This window comes from Kogia breviceps, chromosome 1 (genome assembly GCF_026419965.1).
Source record: "Kogia breviceps isolate mKogBre1 chromosome 1, mKogBre1 haplotype 1, whole genome shotgun sequence".
Lineage (NCBI taxonomy): Eukaryota > Metazoa > Chordata > Mammalia > Artiodactyla > Physeteridae > Kogia > Kogia breviceps.
Genome location: NC_081310.1, coordinates 21,375,425 through 21,392,197, shown reverse-complemented (window position 1 = coordinate 21,392,197; position 16,773 = coordinate 21,375,425). Strand labels below are relative to the sequence as shown.

Genomic DNA, 16,773 nt, shown 5'->3' with positions numbered 1-16,773 from the left:
GTTCTTGAGTATTGTCTTCCTCTCCGCTGTACCTCACCCATCCCTTTCTCCCCATAACAAGCCCCATTACGTTGAGGATCCACATAAATTTTAAAATAGAAGTTTTAGCTATTTTCATTTATATTGATGCCTATTTGGCAGTTCTGTTCCATTGTATTCTGTCCTGTGACGTTTTGTTTGATTGTTTATAACTTGGATTCTGCTCAGCTTTAAGTAACCCCTTCTTGCCTGATGTCCTGGTCATCTCTTGCTGCGTGGTGAACTGCTGTGATACTTAGTGGCTTAAAATCACCGTTTTTGCATTGTTCATAATTTTGTAGGTCAGGAATTCAGGGAGGGCTTGTCCAGGTGGTTCATCTCTGATCCACATGGCACCAGCAGGCATGGCTGGCTGGGCCCGAGGATCCCCTTTCAAGGTCACTTGTTTACTCACATGTCTGGTGCTTCGGAGTGCCTCAGCATTCTGCACACCCCCTCCCCCGGCCCCTCCCCACCACCAGCTGTCATCTTCCAAGGCCTCTCCATGTGGCTTGGCTTCCATTAGAATGGTTCTCTGAGTACTCACGTTTCTTACTTGACAGCTGGATTCCAGGAGGTTAAGGTGGAAGCTGCCATTCCTTTGAAGGCAAGGCCCAGCACAGACAAATTCTCTTGGTCAGGGCAGTGACAGGAAGGGCCAGATTCAAAAGGAGAGAAGTTGAAATGTAAAAAAAAAGGGGAGTTATCTTTAATCCTTCTTATGTATATTTTTCTTTCATCACATTCTTTGTTTTATGGTTCAAGTTATACATTCCGCCTTACAGTTTGTTGTTGTAGGTCAGTCATATCAGTATAATTTGCCTTAGTCTCTCAGATTTACTCCTTCACTCATCAGATATTTATTGAATTTTTATTATATGCCTGGTCCTACTGAGCTTTGGGAATTCAAAAGTTAACAATTCAGAAAAATTCTTTGCCTGCATGTATTCTGATTTGGGGCTGGGGAACAGGGGGTAAATAATAGACAATCAAATAAATAAAATAGAACAGGGTAAGAGGATGGAGAATGACTGGTGTTTGGGGAGAGGAATGCTAATTTAGATATCATAGTCCGGGAAAGCTTCTTCTTCAGAAGTAATGTCAGCATGCACCCAAATAATGTGAAGTATCAAGCCATGCAAAAATCTGGGAGAAGGCATTCCAGGTAGAGAACAAACAATAAGTATCAAGGCCCTGAAGTGAGAACAAGTTTGGAGAACCAGCAAGAAGGCCAGTGCATCTAGAGTGAAAAGAGTTGTGGGGCAGTGATGGAGAAGTGCAAGGGGCCTTTTAGGCCACAGTAAGGGGTGTGGATTTTATTCTGCCATGAAGGATTTTTTTAAATTTATTTATTTATTTATTTATTTATTGGCTGCATTGGGTCTTCATTGCTGTGCACGGGCTTTCTCTAGTTGCGGCAGGCAGGGGCCACTCTTCGTTGTGGTGTGCGGGCTTCTCATTGTGGTTTCTTCTCTTTGTTGCAGAGCACGGACTCTAGGCATAACACGGGCTGCAGTAGCTGTGGCTCGCGGCCTCTAGAGCTCAGGCTCAGTAGTTGTGGTGCACGGGCTTAGTTGCTCCACGAAATGTGGGGTCTTCCCGGACCACCTGTGTCCCCTGCATTGGCAGGCGGATTCTTAACCACTGCGCCACCAGGGAAGTCCCATGAACGTTTTTTGAGTGGGGGAGTGAAGTGATCTGATTTTCTTTTTCTTTTTATAAAATATGTGACTTTTTTTTTTACTTTGTATTTTGAAACAATTATAAATTCACAAGAAATTAGAAAAATAATGCACAGAAGTTCCATGTACCCAGTTTAACTCAATTGTTACATTTTACATAACTATGGTACAAAATCAAAACCAGGAAATAGACATTTGTGTAATTTGTCTATTTTTTGCCATTTTAGCACACGTGTAGATTCATGTGATCACCACTACAGTCAGTACAAGAACTATTCCATCACCACAAAGGTGTCCCTCATGCTATCCTTTATAGTAACAACCACCTCTCTCCCACCATGTCTAACTCAGGGCAACCGCTAATGTGTTCCCCATCTCTATAATTGTGTCACTTTAAGAATTTTATATAAAAGTAATCATACAAAATGTGACCTTTTAGGTTGGCTTTATTCACCTTATTCTTACGCCCTTGAAATCTGTTCAAATTCTTATGTGTATCAATAGATTGTTCCTTTTCAGTACTGGGTAGTATTCTGTGGTGTGGAGGTTCTAGTTTGTTTAACCATCCTCTTCTGGGGGCATTATGATCGTTTCCAGTTTTTGACTGTTTCATATAAAGCTACTCTGAACATCTACATATAGGTTCTTATGTGGACATAAGGTTTCATTTCTTTGGGATAGATGCCCAGGAGCATGATTGCTGGGTCATATGTTAAGTATATGTTCAGTTTTTTAAAGAGGTTGTCAGAGTCTTCCTGAGTGGCTATAATTTCTATCAGTAATGCTAAGGGAGATTCAGTTTCTTTGCATCTTTGCTGGTATTTTGTATTGTCACTGTTTTTATTTTATCTTTTCCAAGAGATGTATAGTGATATCTCATCATGGTTTTATTTGTATTTCTCTGATGGCTGATAAGAACTTCTTTTCATGTGTTTCTTTGCCATTCTTGTATCTTCTTCAGTGAATTGTCTCTTTGTGTCCTTTGCCCATTTTCTAAAAATGGAATGTATTGTTGAGTTTTGAGAGTTCTCTATATATTCTAGATGTGAGTCCTTTGTCAGATATGTAATTTGCAACTTTTTGTCCCAGTCTGTGTCTTGTCTTTTCATCTTCTTAATCGTAGAGATCCAAATTATTAATATTTACTTTTATATATTACACTCTGTGGACCATGTCTAAAATCTGGTTTTCAAAACTATGTCCCAAAGATTTTCTCCACTGTTTTCTTCTAAAAATTTTATGGTTTTAAGTCTTACATTTAAACCTATGATCTGTCTTTAGGTAACATTTATGTGAGGCTCAAAGTTTAGGTCAAGGGGTTTTTTTCCTATGGGTATCCACTTGCTCCACCATCGTTCACTGAAAAGACTATTGTACCTTTTTCAAAAATCAGTTGGTAAATACTAGCAATGAACAATTGGAGTTTGAAATTAAAAACACAATACCATTTATATCTGCACCAAAAAGAAAGAAAGAAACAGAGACAGACAGACTTAGACTTAGGTATAAATCTAACCAAGTATGTATAAGATCTATATGAGGCAAACCTTGACTCGCTGATGGAAGAAATCAAAGAAGAGCTGAATAAATGGAAAGATATTCCTTGTATATGATAGGAAAACGCAGTACTGTCAAGACGTCACTCTTCCCAATTTGTTTTGTAGATTCAAAGCTATCCTAGTCAAAATCTGATCGAGTTTTTTTTGTGAATATCAACAAATATTCTGAAGTTTATATGGAAAGGCAAAAGACCCAGAAGAGCCACCACAGTATTGAAGGAGAGAATAGAGTTGGAGGACTGACACTGCCCAACTTCAAGACTTACCATAAAGCTACAGTAGTCAAGAGAGTGTAGGGGACTTCCCTGATGGCCTAATGGTTAGCATTCTAGGCTTTCACTGCTGTGACCTGGGTTAAGTCCCTGCTCGGGGAACTGACATCCCACAAGCTGTGTGGGGCAGGCAAAAAAAAAAGTGATTTATTTAAAAAAACGAAAAAAGTGTAATATTGATGAAAGAATAAGGTAAATAAATCAATGGAACAAAACAGAGGCCAGAAATAGACCCGCACAAATACGTCGACTGATCTTTGACAAAGGAGCAAAGGCAACACAACGGAGAAAGGACAATCTTTTCAACAAATGGTGCTGCAACAACTGCACACTCACATGCCAAAAAAAAAAAAAATCTAGACACAGACCTTACACCTTTTACAAAAATTAACCAGAAATGGTGTTCTTAACCTTGGGGATCTGTGGTTAGAATTTAGGGGGTCTGTGAACCTGAATGTGAAAAACTTTGATCTCAGTTTCACCAACCCCTAACTGAAATTTAGCATCTCCATGGCAACAAGCCCAAGTAGTGTCTGTAGCTGTCAACCAGTAAAGTCATAGCTATTTCTCTATCACCTTACAATCTTTGCAGATATCACAGAATACCCATATTACCCATTATACCCATGTCACTCCAAAATTACAATTCTATCAGACCTGCTGCTTATGGTCTGCCTGAGTCCAAATAATCATAATTATCGTGTGAGTACTTGTATTCCAACCACTGCAGTGAGTGCTTCCCATGTTCTGTCAGGTAATCCTCACAGTAAAGCTCACAGTAATTAGTAGATTCTAATTAGTTTGCCACCAGATAAGTTAGCAGTGGCAAAACCAAGATTTGACCCTGAGGCACCCACCAAATTATATTTTCTTGAAAGCACAAGTTCATTTCCTCTACATTCTGTACCATAGTCACCTCTGCATACTGAAGTTTGTTTTGTTATGTCTCAGATTTTGAACGGTGTTTGTTTTGTGTGACACGGCTCTGGTAAAGACAGACTCCATAAGAGAATGGCCATAGTAAGCCTCGAGGTTGTGGATCCAGTTGGTGAATGGCATGAAGAAGAAAAACCCACACAGGGAGATATCAGTTAAACATCAGATGACACCGAAAAGCTTATAACAAAAACTGTTGGTCCTCTGCGCCCCCCAGCCCCCATCCCAGAGGCTTCTACTGGTAAAATCCTTGAGCTATTTTTTTTTGCCGTGTTTCCTCCATATTTTCAAATAATATGCTCATACTGCTATGTCTTATCAATTTCACACACTACCCATTAACTTCTTTTCAACGTATGAAGATTCATTATCTTACATTCACCCTTTCTCCACACACATAGCCCAGCCCACCATCACTGCCACACCATGCACACCATGTGTTTTTGCCACTCCAGCCTCCCAATATTATAATATAGATTTATTACAACTTTTGGTTAAATCACTAGTCAACACTTACATTACCGTGACTTTGAAAACATTTCTCTCCGCTGACCCAAGAATCACACTGTGATTAGGTTTCCTTCTCCTAAAACCTTTTTATTCTTAGATGTAGTAACCGTCATTTTTTTCTTTTGCTTTGTTTTCTGTGTTCCCATTCTTTATCAACTATGTTATACATCAGTCAGTATTTTTTATCTAGATGATGTATCTATTCCATTTGACGTTTTGTTTGTTTTTGGAGACCTCCCTTCTGGAGGTTTCTATCCTCATGCTCCAATCTGGACTGGTGCCATCCAGGTCTGATTTAAATGGCTGTCATTTCAGGACTTCCCTTTCCTGCTTTCCTTTGTTTTGCACTGTTTCTGATCTTATGTTTGTCTCTTGGTTTACTCTTTCATTTTTCTAGAGCTTATCTTTCAGTGGCTTTCTTAAGAAAGGTCATGTAGGAGGTAAATTTTTTTTGAATTATTATATATGTGAAAATATCTTTATTCTAGTCTCATTATTGATTGGTAGCCTGGCTGGATATAGAATTTTGAGTTGAAAATTTTGTTTTTTTGTAATTTGTAGGCATTGCTTTTTTTCTTTTAAAAGTTCTATGTCATTCTGATCCTTTTTTTTTTTTTTTTTTTTTTTTTTTTTTGCGGTACGCGGGCCTCTCACTGCTGTGGCCTCTCCCATTGCGGAGCACAGGCTCCGGACGCGCAGGCTCAGCGGCCATGGCTCACGGGCCCAGCCGCTCCGCGGCATGTGGGATCTTCCCAGACTGGGGCACGAACCCGTGTCCCCTGCATCGGCAGGCGGACTCTCAACCACTGCGCCACCAGGGAAGCCCCATTCTGATCCTTTTTATGTGACTTTTTTGTTTGTTTCACTTGTATGCTTCACACTTAGTGGGTTTTAAACCTCTTGAATTGATCTACTAGAACTCTTCACATATTTTCCATCTCTGTCTTTATCCTTTTTCCCTAATTTTTTGAGGTACTGATTTTTAGGAAGTAAATTAAAATCCTGTCCTCTCACCATTCTACCTCTGGTTGTTCTGAGGAACTGTGACAGCCTTCTTCTAATGTGTGGTATACCAAAGACCATACCCTGTTCTGGAACTAAACCAGTTCCCTGTGCTCAGCCAAAGGAGATGGAGCTCCTGGCGCAAATTACATCTTGAGCACAGATGCCCTAAATTTAACTCTCCTGTACACATCTTTGCATTGCATTCTTCAGATACCAAGTCCTGTAAAGGATGTTCTCATTTGAGGAACAGTTCCCACTTAACCCCTGTCTAGCTGGTTAAAAACACTCCTGAGCAGCACGCATAGGTTATGTAACCCAAATGGCCACACTAGCTTATTACTTTTTCTTCTATTGAGTAGGTGTCTGTTTCTTACCAGTAGCAATTCAGTATCTAGAATGAGTTTCTGCTCTCCATATATGGTGCAGTCCAAAAAATAAATAAGTAAATTATGATGTGTAAGCTTCTTCTAGGCAAGGAGTAAGTCTGCAGTCTTATATTTGAGAGAGAACTTCAGGTTCAGGGTTTCTACCTATTGTAAGCCCACAGTTATTTGTCAGATGAAAGAGTGGGTGACTTAAAAGAAGATACTGATTTTATTATAGTAAGATATTCAGCCACTTAAGTACCAAGTCAAATGCAATGCTCCCTTACCTATTTATTCTGAATGGCCTTGGATTATGGTTGAATGCTTCTTGAAGGCAGTTGAACAATGACTTGGTGCCATGGTCAAGCCAGTATATCTTGCCCTTTGGTAAGTACTGCCCTTATAAAATTAACATAGGCCCTGGCATTACTTCTGCTGATATACAGGTACCCTGGTGCATCCTAGAACTCAGTAAATATTTGTTTATGAATCATAAGAAGAGATCTACTTTTGATTCATGAAGCCTGTCTGATCTTATGATTTTTATTTCACTGGACATACTGATAATCTCTTTAGTCTGAGGATCTAATTTTTAAAAAAAACAGCTTTATTTAGATATGTGGTATACCATAAATTTTCCCCGTTTTAAGTATACAATTCAGTGGTTTTGCATATATTACAGAGTTGTGCAGCCATACCAATAATCTAATTTTAGAACATTTCCATCACCCTAAGAAGAAAATCTGTGTCTCTTAGCAGTCACTCCCTATTCTTCCCCCACTGCCAGCCCTAGGCAGCCACTAGTGTACTTTCGGTCTCTGTAGATTTCCCTATTCTGGATGTTTTATGTAAATGGAATCATACAGTATGTGGGCTATTGTATCTAGCTTCCTTCACTCAGCATGCCTTCAAGTTTCATCCATGGTATAGAATGTATCAGTACTTCATTCCTTTTTATTGCTGGATAATATTCCAGTGTATGGATATACCACATACTATTTATTCACCAGTTGATGGACATTTAGGTTGTTTGTACTTTTTAGCTATTATGATAATGCTGCTATGAACATTCATGTACAAGTTTTTGTTTGGATATATGTTATAATTTATCTTAGGCAGATACCCAAGAGTGGAATTGCTGGGTCATATGGTAACTCTGTGTTTACCATTTTGAGAAACTGCCAAATTCTTTTCCGAAATGTCTGAATCGTTTTATATTCGCACTAGTAATTGTGACAAGGCAGGGTATGAGGCTTCCAATTTCTCCACATCCTCACCAACACCTGTTATCGTTTGTCTTTTTTATTATAGCCATGTAGTAGATGTGAGGAACTATTTCATTGTAGTTTGATTTGCATTCCCCTGATAATTAATGATGCTGAACATCTTTTCTTTTGCTTGTTGGCTGTTTATATATCTTCTTTGGAGAAATGTCTGTTTGAATCCTTCCCCCAGTTAATTGGGTTAATGCCTTCTTGTCATTGAGTAGTAAGATTTCTTTATTTATTCTAGATACAAGTCCATAATCAGATATGTGATTAACATATATATTTTCTCCCAATCTGTGAGTTCTGTTTACTTTCTTGATGGTATCATTTGAAGAACAAAAGTTTTAAATTGATAAAGTTCAATTTATTTTTTTATTTTTTTAATCATATGTACTTTTGATGTCATACCTAAGAAATCACTGCGCGTAACCCAGGATCATGTTTTCTTACAAGAGTTTTAAACTTTTAGTGCTCACATTTAGGTCTTTGGTCCACTTTGAGTTAATTTTTTGTATGTTGTGAAGAAGGTGTCTATTCTTCCTTTTGTGTGTGGATAGTCACGTGTCTCAGCATCCTATGTTGCAAAACTGATCTTTTCCCCATAGAATTGTCTTGGCACCATTGTTGAAAATTGAGGGTCCATTTGTAACAAAATACTGTTTCCTAAAGTTGAAGGTTGCTACCGTTAGCTCTTAAATTTTAGCGTTTTTTTGGTACTTAATAGAATAGTAGCTGCTTTTTAATCAGCAGATCTGAGGGAGAGTTCCTCCTCTTCAGGCATCTGTCTCATTTGTAAGTGAATGGATTTTGTCCTTATCTTTGGAATTGTTGGTGACTTCTTCATTGCAAAGATAAGAATTGTTATCTTGAGTCTTCCACCTAAAATTCTGACACAATTAGGTAGGGAACCACTTAGGAAGCTGTAAAAATAATCTAAGTGCTGCAAGATGCTTTGAACCAGGTGACACCTGGGAATGTAGAAGGAATCTGAATATACTGTGTCATACAGTTGACAGGATTTGCTAATGGATTGGATATAGATGTGGGGGAATGGAATCAAACATGACTCCAAGTTTTAGGCCTGAAAAACTGGAAGGATGAGTTGCCATTAACCAAGGTGGGAAGAACAATGGTAGGGCCCTGTTTGGGGAGGTGATGGGAAAAGATCTGTATCTCAGTCTTAAGTGTTTAAGATGCCTGTTAGTGAAACAGAATTGTTGAGTATGAGCCAGCTTTTCTTTGAGAAAAGATGTAATACATAGAATTTTGTAAGAGCTTTTGGTGGAGCATAGTTTAAATCATCTAACACATATATACACACACACACACTTTATGGTGTATAGATTACTCAGGATGCTTTTTACTGTAAATAAAATAAGTAAATAATTTCTTAAAATAGTAAACAACAAAATACTAAATGTGATGTTGTCAGAGAATTTAAATGATTTCAAAAGTCCTAAACTAAGAATGCTTTCTAAGTACAGTTGGGATTCTTTATATCAAGCTTTATTTGGGGGCATGCAGATCTGGCTTTAAGATCTCTGTTTGTATATTTAGTATAAAAGATGTTTTCACAGCATGGTATTGGCATAGACATAGACATATAGATCATTGGATAGTAGAATTTAAAAATGTTTCCACAAATATCTGGACAATTGATTTTTTTTTTTTTTATAGAGCACAAAGGCAATACAGTGGAAAGAGGATAGCCTTTCAATAGTGCTGGAACAGTTGGATATCCATATGCAAGAAAAATGAACTGTAATCCCTATCTTTTGCCATATGCAAAAATTAACCCAAATGAATCAAAGACCAATGAAAACCCAAAGCTATAAAACTGCTGGAAGAAAACACAGGAGAAAGTTTTTTCTATCTTGGATTAAGCAAAGATTTCTTAGATGGATAAACTGAACTGCTTTTCAAAAGATGCCACTAAGAGAATACAGAGACAAACCACAGACTGAGAGAAAATACTTGCAAAGTATATTATTTGTTAAAGAATATATAATGAACTCAACAACAACAAAAAAGACATTAAAAATAGGCAAAAGATTTGTACAGACACCTCACCGCAGAAAGTATACAGGTGGCAAATAAACACATGAAAAGGTGCTCAGCATCGTTAGTCATCAAGGAAATGCAAATTAAAGCCTCAGTGAGATATCACTGCAAACCTTAGAATGACTGACTAAAATGAAAAAGACTAACTATAGGCCATTTCATGGACGCTGGGTTTGCGAGAGCATCTGCGGGTGCCCGGCGGGAGGGGACCAGAAGGACCCAGGTGAGGGTGTGTGGATTTGAGCCTCCATGTTTCTAGCCCAGGATCTCGAAATGCATCATGATTTCTGTCCATTAGACTATAAACTTTATGTAGGTAATCTTAGAAACAATGGTAGTGACCGAATTGGAACAAACTTTTGGCTATTGTGGACCCATCCAAAGTGTGTAGGTTGCTAGAAACCCTCCTGGCTTTGCTTTTGTTGAATTTGAACATCCCAGAGAGGCAGAGCTAGATGGGAGAACACTCTGTGGCTGCCGAGTAAGACTGGAACTGTTGAATGGTGAAAAGAGAAGTCGAAATCTTGGCCCACCTCCTTCTTGGGGTGGTCACCCTCAAGATGATGATGATGATGATGATGATGATGATTTATTTAATTTATTTTTGGCTGCATTGGGTCTTTGTTGCTGCAGGCAGGCTTTCTCTAGTTGGGGTGAGCGGGGGCTACTCTGTTGCAGTGCGCAGGCTTCTCAGTGCGGCGGCTTCTCTTGCTGTAGAGCACAGGCTCTAGGCGCGTGGGCTTCAGTAGTTGTGGCACATGGGCTCAGTAGTTGTGGCTCGTGGGCTCTAGAGTGCAGGCTTAGTAGTTGTGCTGCATGGGCCTAGTTGCTCTGCGGCATGTGGGATCCTCCTGGACCAGGGCTCGAACCTGTGTCCCCTGCATTGGCAGGTGGATTCTTAACCACTGTGCCACCAGGGAAGTCCCTCAAGATGATTATTGAAGGAGGAGGCCTCCCTTGCCACAGAGCCACAGATCTCCAAGACAGAGAACCTTCTTCTACAGCTGGAGCAGGTCCCTTTCTAGAGATAGGAGAAGAGAGAGAAATCGCCATCCTGGGAGAGAAGTCACAAGCTGTCCCGAACTTTCTCTAGGTCTTGTAGCCGATCTAGGTCAAATGAAAGGAAGTAGAAGACCAGTTTGCAAGAGGAGTGTTGTACAGGAAATAACTTCATTTGACAGGAGTATGTACAGAAAATTCAAGTTTTGTTTGAGAATTCATAAGCTTGGTGCATTTCTTTTTAAATAAATTTATTTATTTTCGGCTGCATTGGGTCTTTGTTGCTGCACACGGGCTTTCTCTAGCTGTGGCAAGTGGGGGCTACTCTTCGTTGTGATGTGCGGACTTATTGCGGTGGCTTCTGTTTTGCAGAACACAGGCTCTAGGCACGCAGGCTCAGTAGTTGTGGCTCGCGGGTTCTAGAGCGCAGGCTCAGTAGTTGTGGCACACAGGCTTAGTTGCTCCATGGCATGTGGGATCTTCCCAGACCAGGGCTCAGACTCGTGTCCCCTGCATTGGCAGGCGGATTCTTAACACTGCACCACCAGGGAAGTCCAAGCTTGGTGCATTTTTAAGATGTTTTAGCTGTTCACATTTGTCCGTCTGTTGGCACAGTGACGCATAAAGTTGTAATTCTCTATGGTTTGAAATGGACTATATGAGGCATGTAATATCAAGAATTGTTACTTTACAATGTTCCCTTAAGCAAAATTGAATTTGCTTTGAATTTTAGTCTTGCGTAGACTGATAATAAATCTTCAACTCCTGCCCAGCTAAAGTATGATGTTTAATATTATGGAAACAAAACTGACAAAAATTGAAAAGACTTTTTCCATAGCTGGGATATGGTATGCAGCTGTAGTTAAGCAAGCAGTCTTTAAAACCTGCTGTGAACACAAGCCAGCAGGTAAAAATTAAAGCTGCACCCTTAAACTAGATTAGAGGTTTAAAAATTCCACTAGTGTTCACACTGGACAAGAGGTTGTCCAGTTGGTGTAGAATCGAAGAAGTTTCAAGAAATTAGTTTACTTTTGCTTTAGGTCTGAAGTTCCTTCTGTGATTGCTGTATATGAATACATAGCTCTTTGTAACATTATTTATTTGGAAATTTGAGACTATTTAAGATACCAATGTCCTGCCAGTTTAAGGGTACATTGTAGAGCTGAACTCTGAGTTGCTGTGCAAGATTTTTTTTCATGCTATCATTTGTTACATGTTTTGTGAGAATCCTTGGGATTAAAGTTTTGGTTACAAATTGTTGTTTAACCTGAAAGCCTGGTTTTCCTTGCAAAACTAAAATTTGAGCTTGGTACCAAGTCCAAGTATAACATTCCTATTGGAAGCCATACTTATATTTTCTTGTAAAGTACTTCTGAAAATAAAATATTAGCATAACTGTAATAGGTGAACCCACCATTACCATAGTTCTTGTCCCGTAGAAGGCAGTTGGTTACACAAATCTTATTTTGTAAGAAACACAGTTGTGGCTTTTGAAGTGAAGGGAGTTTTTGGTTGTCCACCTAAGTGATGATACATTTTTAGGAGTAGAAGCCAGTTCAAAGTCCATGATATTCAGTGATCACCATTTTAAGGTAGAGCCACCTAATACATTATAATCCATAGTTGCCCGTTAAAAAAAAAAGGCTTTTATCATTAGCATGAAAGCTTTACACAAAGCTTTAAAAATTGCTTCCAGGGGCTTCCCTGGTGGCGCAGTGGTTGAGAATCCGCCTGCCGATGCAGGGGACACGGGTTCGTGCCCCGGTCCAGGAAGATCCCACATGACGCGGAGCGGATGGGCCCGTGAGCCATGGCCGCTGAGCCTGCGCGTCTGGAGCCTGTGCTCCACAACGGGAGAGTCCACAACAGTGAGAGGCCCGCGTACCGCCAAAAAAAAAAAAAAAAATTGCTTCCATTTTATATAATTTGAGGTGTTTCATGGGAATTCTAAGTTGATCCATCATGATGTAAAATTCACTATATGGTTCAAATGTAAGTGCAGAATTGAATATGGAGGCATGCATAACCTTGCTCTTAGAAATCTAGAGGAGGTGTAATTTCAAATTTTTGTGCCATTAGATTAAATCATAATGCAGCAACAACGACAAAAGACTATACTAAGTATTGACAAGGATATGGAGGATCTTGAACTCTCATATACTACTGCTGTCGGGAATGTTAAATGGTACAACTCATTTGCAAAACAGTTTGTTGATTTTTAAAAGTTAAATGTACACCTACAGGGTGTTATAGCCGTACTGCTTTGCATCCCACACTTAGGTATTTACTAAAGAGAGATGAAAGCACATACAAAGACTTGTACTTGAGCGTTCATAGTAGCTCTGTTTGTAGTAGTTCAAAACTAGAAACAAACCAAATGTTTGTCAACAGAAGAACTAAAAAACAAATGTGGCATACCCATACAATGGAATGCTGCTCAGCAATAAAAAAGAATTAAGTACTAATACAAATAACAACCTAGGTGAATCTCAAAGTAAGTATGTTGAGTAAAAGAAAGCTGAAAGTATATGCTGTATGATAAAGTGCAAAGGTTTCCTGAGACCAGAATTTTGAGAACCTTTGCCCTGTAGAGTCAGGTGACCCTTAGGCGTGTCACACGCATGAGGGTGCAAGTGTTAGGCCTCAATCTGCAGTGAGAAGTAGGAGTTGAGAGAATTGAATATGTATGTTAGGAAGATAACCTTGGCAGCATTCTAAGGGGTCCCAGAGAGGGGAAGTTTAGAAATAGGACCAGTTAGGGGGGCATTACATTTGGCCTTGACTTAGGGTCTGGGTAGTGGGAGGTGGACTCCATAGAACTGATAGAATGTATCTCCAGTAAGAGGGAAGGGAGAAACCTGCCTGGTATTTGTGGGGGCAGGTGGGGGTCATCATCTGAGATTGAGAATCCTGAAGGAAAAGCAGGTTTGGGGCGGGAAGGAGGCAGGTGGACTTCACTTTCTTAAGGATGAGCAGAATCTTTTAACTGTAAAAAAGTCTAAATTATCAACTTTTTCTCTTAAAAATGTACTCTTCCTAGCTCTCATGTGAATTATGTTTTGTAAAAGATTCTGTTTCATTTATTTAAGCCTTTTTCCTTCCTCCCTTTGTCTCTAGATATCATTGACCCTGCAATCCTGCGCCCAGGCCGCCTGGACAAAACACTCTTTGTGGGTTTGCCACCTGCAGCAGATCGTCTCGCCATCTTAAAAACTATCACAAAAGTGAGTAAAGGAAATGGTATATTTTTGTGTATGTTTCTTGCATTTTAAATACAGATAACTAATCATTTAGGGTGCCTAATCACTGTCTTTTCTGTAGCTTTAAATATTTGCCCAGCCTATAAGATCTTTGTTACTTTAAAGGAATTGTTCTCAGAGCATATTTGAAATGGAATGGAAGCTTTTGGAGATGAAAAGTAAATAGATATAGGCCCATTTTAAGTATCCAGAGAAAAATTGAGTTTTGAAGCCACAACGTTGAATTCTGTCCTCCATGTTGGAATATGCCAACTTTTAAGATGCTTGTACAGTATTGACTTTGCTCTTTTTATAAAAATCATAAGCAGTGCATACAAAATACAAAGAAGAATGCAGATCACCTAAACTGAACTACTGCAGAATAATCTGCATTAACATTTAGTGCAGACATCTTTATACATAATGGGTTGTTGGATGGGTGGATGGTTGAGCGAATGAGAAGGAGGAAGGGGAATAAATTTAACACATTATTTAAATAAAGTTAAATTTATTTGAAATTTAACAGAAAACAAAACTAAAGGAATTATTGAACTTCCAAGTACACGTTTCATTTTAGATGGCACCAGTTTAATTTCTGCTGTGAAAAGTTAGATAATTAGCATTCTTGTATTTCCCTTTTTCCACTTACCAGCTTTTGTTCCCAGTATATTTTTTATTTGCCCAGTGTCATCAAGTTTATGTTCTGTTCTAGAATCATACTCTTAGTTTCACATTTAAATAGATAAGTACTCACAACCAGCACTTTTGCCACAGCTTTTATGTTATCTAGTTTATTTCATTTTGTCATTTGGTTGCCTGTATTTCCTCATCAGGTTTATTCCATTTATTAATAGTTTATTCAACTGTATTCCTCAAGTTCTTTTCATGATTAAGAATGTCTGTCTGTTGTCTTTATAATTAAATGATATATTAGCTTTATACTTAAATGATATATTAAAGGATATAATTTTTCCTTGGTCACACAGTCTTTCTGGTCTTTGTAGAAACTGCAGCATGATTTGGGGCATTGAATGTGTTTGTAAAATGTCTGAGGTCAGTCTGATCTTTGTTTTCTCTTTGGTAGGTGACTTGCTTTTTCTGCTTGGATCCCTGAAAAATTCTTTATCTTTGAAGTTTAATAACTGAAATAAGATATGTCCCTGTCAATTTTTTGTTGTTGCTGGTGGTGGTGATAGTGGGGTTTTATATTGAGTAGTGAAGAACTAAAGTCTGGTGTGCCTTTTTATTTTGTAGGTGCAATTCTTCCTTCATTCCAGGGAAATGTTTCTGTGTTTTATGTATGAATACTTTTTCTGTATCATTTGTTGGATTTATTTCTTCAAGGTCACTGATTATTCTTATATTAGATACCCTTTGTCTTCCGTATCTTTTGTCTACTTGCTTTATTTTTTATTTATTTACTTTTTAAATTAATTTATTTATTTAATTTTATTTTTGGCTGCGTTGGGTCTTCATTGCTGCGTACAGGCTTTCTCCAGTTACGGCGAGCTGGGGCTACTCTTCGTTGTGGTGCGCAGGCTTCTCATTGTGGTGGCCTCTCCCGCCGCAGAGCATGGGCTCCAGGCACATGGGCTCAGTAGCTGTGGCTCGTGGGCTCTAGAGTGCAGGCTCAGTAGTTGTGGCGCAGCGGCTCAGCTGCTCCGCGGCATGTGGGATCTTCCCGGATCAGGGCTCGAACCCACGTCCCCCGCGTTGGCAAGAGGACTCTTAACCACTGCGCCACCAGGGAAACCCCTGTCTACTTGCTTTAATTTGTCTTTTTCTACTGCACTCACTGTGATTAAACTTGAAGTCTTCTCTTTTTTTCCTTTTTTCCTTCCTTTCATTGGAACTCCCAAGTTCATGAAATGAACTTGATGGTTACATCATCCATACCTTCTCTTTGTCCCAATGTAGAGTGAATGAGTTCTCTCATCACCTTCTCACTTTACCTGGAACTAGTTTTCCTACACTTCACACATTACAATTTGAGGTCTGGTTAATTGCTTTCTGTTCACATTGTTATAGCATGAGGGGTGGGAAAGAGCGCTAAGCTGGTACGGATTTGACCATTATAAGGAAGCCTGAACTTATTCTCTTCTGAAAGAGACCCTGTGAAATGCCTGATGCCTGGACCTGCTCTCTTCATGCAGAGCGTGTCTCACTCCCATGTGCTTGTGCCCCCAGTGCTGCGCAGCTCCTGGGCAATGGCATACCTTGGCGGTTCTTCCTGGTTCTGCTGAAATCCCCTGATAGTATATCTGAAAGTTTGTGTTTAGCTTTTCCCAGGGATATCAGCTCCAAAGACTGCTTTTCTCCAGATTGGAATCTTAATGGACATTCATAAGATTTTGTTAGCTTCTTTCCTCAGAGCTGCTTCCCAGGAATGGAGGCCTAATTACTAGCCACTCCAGAATGATCTCTTTCCTTGGAACCCACTTTTCAACATGTACAACATAAGGTTTACCCCCTTTCTTTATTTGGTTGCCACTGGTAAATTTTTAAACTTAACTTTTTTTTTTAGTATTTTCTTTCTGTGTTGGCAAAGGAAGATTCTGTGTTCCTACTTCACTGGGCCACCCTTACTTAAAAGTGCATAGAGCAGTGTTCATAACTGTCTCCCGCAGGAGGGGGAACAGGAGGATAATCAGCTCTGCGGGTTAACAAGACCCCACTGACAGCAGTACGGAAGCCAGCTTGGAGCAAGGTGAAAGTAAAGGTTGTAAGATGAGGCATGCCATAACTAAGGCAGTATCAGGGGAATAGCAAAGAGGACATAGATGTGGGGACTATGTAAAGGTTTTAATTAACAGGACATTGGATTAACTATAGAGTTAGGGGGGTAAAGAAAAAGGAAGA

General features: G+C 39.3%; 1 protein-coding gene and 1 pseudogene across 9 annotated transcripts in view; both read left to right on the top strand.

The window, feature by feature from the left end:
• Nucleotides 1-16,773, top strand: part of NVL (nuclear VCP like) — a 111,005-nt gene that overhangs the window by 57,985 nt on the left and 36,247 nt on the right. For 7 of the 9 annotated variants that reach the window (XR_010839523.1, XM_059069362.2, XM_059069352.2 and 4 more), the window contains one exon: nt 13,793-13,899. Coding sequence is in view for 8 of the 9 variants with exons in the window: in XM_059069362.2 (XP_058925345.1) it covers nt 13,793-13,899 (107 nt within the window). In the remaining variant the exon portion in view is untranslated. Of the gene's footprint in view, nt 1-9,292; nt 9,900-13,792; nt 13,900-16,773 lie in introns of those variants that run through there. The other 2 variants (XM_067028362.1, XM_067028352.1) reach the window with 1 other exon arrangement.
• On the top strand, nt 9,950-10,888 carry LOC131759968 (serine/arginine-rich splicing factor 3-like; annotated as a pseudogene).